Source organism: Stegastes partitus, unplaced genomic scaffold (assembly GCF_000690725.1).
Source record: "Stegastes partitus isolate 25-593 unplaced genomic scaffold, Stegastes_partitus-1.0.2 Scaffold1208, whole genome shotgun sequence".
NCBI classification, from domain to species: Eukaryota; Metazoa; Chordata; class Actinopteri; family Pomacentridae; genus Stegastes; species Stegastes partitus.
Window position 1 is genome coordinate 18157 of NW_007578939.1, and position 5806 is coordinate 23962.

General features: G+C 47.7%; 1 protein-coding gene across 1 annotated transcript in view; it reads right to left on the reverse strand.

Annotated features, from left to right (window-relative positions):
* The window catches only part of LOC103368822 (heterogeneous nuclear ribonucleoprotein L-like), a 25856-nt gene that overhangs the window by 14313 nt on the left and 5737 nt on the right, over positions 1 to 5806 (reverse strand). Inside the window, exons 2-6 of the mRNA XM_008297314.1 lie at positions 5014 to 5132; positions 3219 to 3456; positions 2072 to 2157; positions 1424 to 1520; positions 1191 to 1263 (exon numbers count right to left, since the gene is read on the reverse strand). Of these exons, the coding sequence (XP_008295536.1) occupies positions 1191 to 1263; positions 1424 to 1520; positions 2072 to 2157; positions 3219 to 3456; positions 5014 to 5132 (613 nt within the window). The remainder of the gene's footprint in view (positions 1 to 1190; positions 1264 to 1423; positions 1521 to 2071; positions 2158 to 3218; positions 3457 to 5013; positions 5133 to 5806) is intronic.

A 5806-nucleotide genomic window follows, 5' to 3' on the forward strand; every position in this document is an offset into this window, starting at 1 on the left:
GGAAACCAAGTATATGAATAACAAGAAGGAAACTGATGGAGTGCAGACTTCTGTCAGTCCAACCCTGACCCTGTCTGCAGTTTTGATCCAGATCTACACAGGTGGTTCTGCCTTTGCTCATGCTTCACCTCTGGACCAGGTTTCATGAATTTCAGCCTTGTACTTATTGCATAATCTTGCTGACACACACACAGGAGCAGTGAAGACATTGCCTCCTTCTAACAGGCTGCTATATATTTTAGTGAGGATCATGTTCCATGATGCAGTGTCAATAAAACAGCACCAGACAAACTCAAACAGCAAAAAACAATGTAGGAAACACCTGCTTTGTGCATTATGGTGACGTCTTCGTCTACTTTTCCTTCCTTCCTCCATGCTTCACGGATTTATTGACTGAGTCTGTTTAAACTGTTGACACTAGTTTTGTTCATGCGTCAGCCTTTACAGCTGAAGCCAGACTTCCTACTGATGGAGCTGGTTTTTATGTGCATACAGAAAGTGAAGACACTGTCTAAGCTGTGTTTCTGTTGTTAATGAAAGATCTCAGACTGACCAACACGAGCCAACGCAGTCAGCAGTTCCATAACCTCCGTCACCTCCGTCACCTCCACGTTTTTAACTGATTATTTATTCTTACATTTTATATCATTGATTTATTTATTTTTTTGAAATGTCGATATTTTAAGTGTATGTTGGATTTCTGTATTTTGTAGTGGAACTGTAATAATTACTGATGAATGTTGTCTGTGAGACATTATAAAAACAGAAGTTGCATTGACAAAACACCAGAAGTGTTTTTCCATGGGGCTTGACTTTGAAATGCCACATCAGACCGGGCTGCTGCTGTGTGAGTGACGTCCTGACTCGGCCTCCTACCAGTCTGACATGGGAGGGGTTTGTGATAACAGGGGCATTTCTATTAATAGTAGTCTGAAGTTAGAGGGAATACATCCCAGATGTGCTGTTTTGGTGGGCTCTTATTTTGAAATGCCACATCATTTCACATGTCTGTGTTCAGAAACAGCAGCAGACAAAAGTGAGAAAAGTAAGATAACAGAGTAGAGAAGACCAGGTGTGCAGCCGCCGGCCCTCCACTCGACAGCTCTACTGCACACAACAGTCAGAACACCTGGGAGAGAGTGTGAGGGTGTGTGTTTGTGTGTGAGCAGAGTTTGAAGGAGGTGCATTACCTCGGTGCAAGAGGAAGGGTTTGGTGTAATCCCGGCTGGTGTTGTCGTTGCGGACGACGTTCAGTCTGTTGGGCTGCAGGGGGCGACAGAGCACAGCACCTCTGGTGGGCGTGTGTGCGTGGGCAGAGAGTGCAGGTGTGTGTTTGTGTGCACCTGAATGGAAGTTGGTTAACAGCACTGTATGTGTGTATCTGTGTGTGTGTGTGTGTGTGTGTGTGTGTGTGTGTGTTTACCCGAGCGTATTCGATCTTGAGCGTGCAGCAGCCGGCGTAGATGTCGGCTCCGTTCAGAGCCAGTTTTGCCTTCTGAGCGTCCTCCACTGACTCAAATGTTAACATGCTGGTTAAGGAAGACTCACCAGGAAACCTGTGGAGGCAGTATGGCAGCAGAACTACCTGTCCATGGGTATGGAGGTCGTCTGTCTGTATCGCAATCCAAAGTGACATTTGTCAGTGTGTACAAGAAGGTGTCAGTGCTACAATTCTACAATTTCATTCAGCAGACGCTTTTATCCAAAGCGACGTACGTCTGAGAGCAGATACAACACCAGCAGGGATCAAGTCAGGAGAGAACAATCTAGATCAGTGCCATGGAACAATCCGAAACCGGAATCGACAAAAGTCGTCTCACAATTCAACAGGACAAGTTAAACTGGCCTTCCTCTTCTGCCCTCCTGCGTTCGTCGTCATCCTGCACGTCATCCAGCTGTCAGTCTATGAAGCTCTGAAGTGCAGCTTCGTGGAGTTGACCTGAGTGTGATTGTGTTTGTCCTGAGCGAGGGCTGCACCGTGATCCCAACCCACCACCCTGGTGAGGATGACACGGTTTATAGCTGTGAAATACTTTAAACACACACAGAACTGCTCAGACAGTCAGGATATTCCACCATGGCCTGGATGCCGTTGCGTTTGAAGATGACGATGCGCAGGACGTTGCCGACAGGGTTACAGACGGTGTACAACACATCCTAAGACAGAGAGGCAGAGATAGAGCACAGTTGTCAGGTTGTGTGTTGCACAACAAACAGCGTGGCTACGTGTGACGTTAGCTTAATAGCATAGCAGACAGGCTGTATGAGGTGATACGGTAAAGAGCACAGAGTGTACAGAAAGGACAGATGTCTCCCAGTCTGAGCAGTGAATCCACCCAGGAAGGACCTCGAACCTGCATTATTATTTTTTTTGTAAGTTATTTTTTTGGCCTTTATTAGACAGGACAGTTGAGAGAGAGACAGGAAAATGTGGGAAGGATGCAGCACAGGGCCATGAGCGGGAATCGAACCCACGGCCGCTGCATCGGGGACTCCAGCCCCAGTACCTGGTCACCAGCTCAACCAGGTGAGCTACAGCGACGGCCCAAACCTGCATTATGTTTAAGAACGTGCAGCAAAGAAGTCTGACTGTGTAGCAGTCTATGAGGACCCTGCTTCTCCTCCGATGTCCCGTTAACGTTTTCCTGATGAATGGTCTCAAGGGCTAGTTTAAAACATGTTGAATACAGCACGATGTTCATTTTGTAAATCATGGTCCCATTTAGAGCAAAATATACAGACAAACAGGTGATTCTTCTTCTCTGATTTATATGTCTATGAACAGCAAGAAGAGACCAGGGAATCTTTTCCCTCATTCACAACCAACCCCGATAAGCTGCTCGGTGTCAGCTTCACGTCAGACTAAATGAACCCTCGGCCTGATCTTGAAGGACACTGCTGGTACGACAGCAGCCTGTCCATCACAGCGTAGCCCCACCCTGAAACATACCAAATAGCAGGTGTGACTGCTTTGAGTTTAGGATGCTGTGGGCAGAGCAGAGGTTTCTGGCTACGTACAAGAGGCTTAGATAAACCAAGAAGTTAAGGTCGGACAGAATTCTTGGGGGAGAAAATTGATGTAGGATGGAGACAGTTGTGTTTGGGAGGTTTGTCCCAGACGGAAGAAAGTTTCTGTTTCAAGAAATATAAAAGAGATTTTAAAAAATGACAACAGGAAGGAGTGTGAGGTAAAGTAGAGGAGGCGCTGGTGGACTCACGGTGGTGATGGGGTACAGCGGGTTCTGGATGGACAGCAGCAGGACCTTGTTTCCGCTTCTGGGATCGTCTGCGTTGGTGGGCCGGGTGATCCGCTGACTGGTGGAGAAGTTGAAGAAGGCCTGCTGCTCGGCAATGTAGACGGCTTCACGGGTTCCACACGACACGCAGCGTTCAGCGCTCTCCACGCTGTCAAACTCCACCAGAGCCTGACGCTTAAACGGCATCATCATCACGTAGCTGATGGCAGAGGAGACGGCTGTCAGAGGAGCCAGACACTCAGGTGGACAGATCCTTCAGGTCAAAGCTGCTGATCATTCACCGACCCAGTAAAGGGTTCAGAAGTCTGGCTGAACTCAGAGCGTGTCAGTTGGTTTGTGGTGAGTTTACAATATTAGCACAAGCTTTTGCAAAGATTATAAAGGGGTTTGACATCATCTGCTGTTGGATTAGCAGCCAGATAGTGGGCCCTGAAAACCCCCAAACTGTGTGATAGCGCCTCACTGGTTCATCGGTTACTTGTTTAAAGAGGCCAGAATTAGCTTTTTGAGGTTCCCCCTTTCGTTCAGTTTGTTACAGCTTTTCTGCGAAAGGTCCCCACCAACAAAGTGTACAAGACTGTGGGAGAAGGTTCTTGGTCATCCACACCTTTATGCTTCATCACTGAAGCAGCTGCTGCAGGACTTTGGGCTGCTTTCATGTGTACATGCTCGCCAGTGACAGAGCCCAGACATGGTGGGAATTTCCAGTTTCTCCATAAACCCTATGTTCAGCACAGGATTCATCTCTGACTGTGAAAACTGTGACTTTACAGTCTTTCAGACACATGTGAGCCTTGTATGTTCTTCTGTGTTTGACAGGAGGGCCAACAAACAGAACGTCTGCCACGTCCACTTTAAATGTGTGTCCCAGAATCCACTGTTTTTTCCAAGTGACACGAGTCGCTCATCAACCAGAACCTGATTCAGATACAGGTGTGAAATCAAGAGCAGTTCATTACAACAGTTCTGTCACAGCTTTAATGAAGCTTCTACGTGTTGTCAACAGGATGAGATTTCCACTTTCTGTATATTGCTGACGGCCCAGTGGGTGGTTCTGGACCGCATTACATCATGTGTCGCATATTTACTGCATTAGTTTCTTATAGAGATGAATGATTTAAGCAGATTGCGCCGTTATATTTGATGGCACAGGTGTCTCGAGGCTCATAACGAGGTTTTATATAAATAAATAAATCTTTGCTGACTTCGTGGACTTACAACTGAAAGAATTACAGCGATAAACGGACGCATGTACGTCAAAGGCCATCGGTACCGATCCTCACGTTCCTGCTGCTGACACGGTGCTGACTCTGATGCTGAGCCTGATACTGGCAGCAAAGGTGGCAGCGAAGAAACAGGAAGAAGCTTCTGAGCTACAGCGTGATGATCTGTGAGAGCTGACGGTGCAGCACAGCAAAGCAGATCAGAGGAAGTGGTGGTGACGTGCATTAAAACTAGACCGCTGTGGTGAACGTGAATCATTTTGAGATGGACAGCAGAAACACACCAGACCACGCAGCCTGAGGTTCACATGCATAGAGGTCTGAGTAGTTAAAGCTCGCCCCCCCACAGCCCAGAAAAAGCAGCGCTGCACATGTGTAACCAGCGCTGCTGCATCTGTCAGCTGACCTGCCTCGTGTGATTCGACTTGTACTGACGATGGTCATAAAGCACAGCAGCATGTGTGTTTTAAAGGTAATGAAACACTATTTAAAGATGAAATGGAGGTGAGCAGTATTTAAAGGTCAAGCGCTACCAGATGTTGCCGAACTTGTCGAGGGCCTCCACCAGGTCGGCCTCCACCACGGCGTCGCACAGCCCGCGGACGTGGATGACCGGGGACGGGGGGATGCGGTGACTGTCCTCCACAGCATCCTGCAGAGACAACAACAGAACTGCTTGGACTGGTTCTGGATGCTGTACGTGGGCTCCAGGGGCCACAGAGTGCCGTTAAACTGTTGCTTTAACCACAGTCATGATGTGATGGTCACGGTGGCGCTACAAACCCTGGACACTCGTGTTGTGTTGCTACGGCAACGCCCCGCTGTCAGAACGACAACAATAAATAAGTTTCTAGTGCCACAAGAAACCTGCTCAACTTCAACTTTCTTTTCTTATTACAGCTGGGAATATGTGTTATTTTGATATATTCTGTCCCTTTTGTGACAAAACAGATTCCTTAGTTTTCACATCATGTTATTTTATCTCATTAAACCTTTTGTGTCAACAGACAGCCCTGTGACCCACACATGTGGTTCAGAAGGTTCAGATCTTATGGGTGTGAGTCAGCGCCCCAGTGGGCCCCGAATGCTGTAGCAGCACAAACAGGACTTAGACAGTATCAGGGAGGTGCATTCATGGACAGATGTGGGACTGGAAGTCAGGCTTGTACATTTTTTCAAACATGATGAAACAGCTCACACCATGTAAAGGCAGCGCTGCACAAACACCACACGGGGAGAGAATCAGCAAAGCTCTGGCCACAAGGCTTCATGTATGTAGCCCCCTGGTGCTGGGACCCCACAAAGACAGACAAAACAAGACCACAC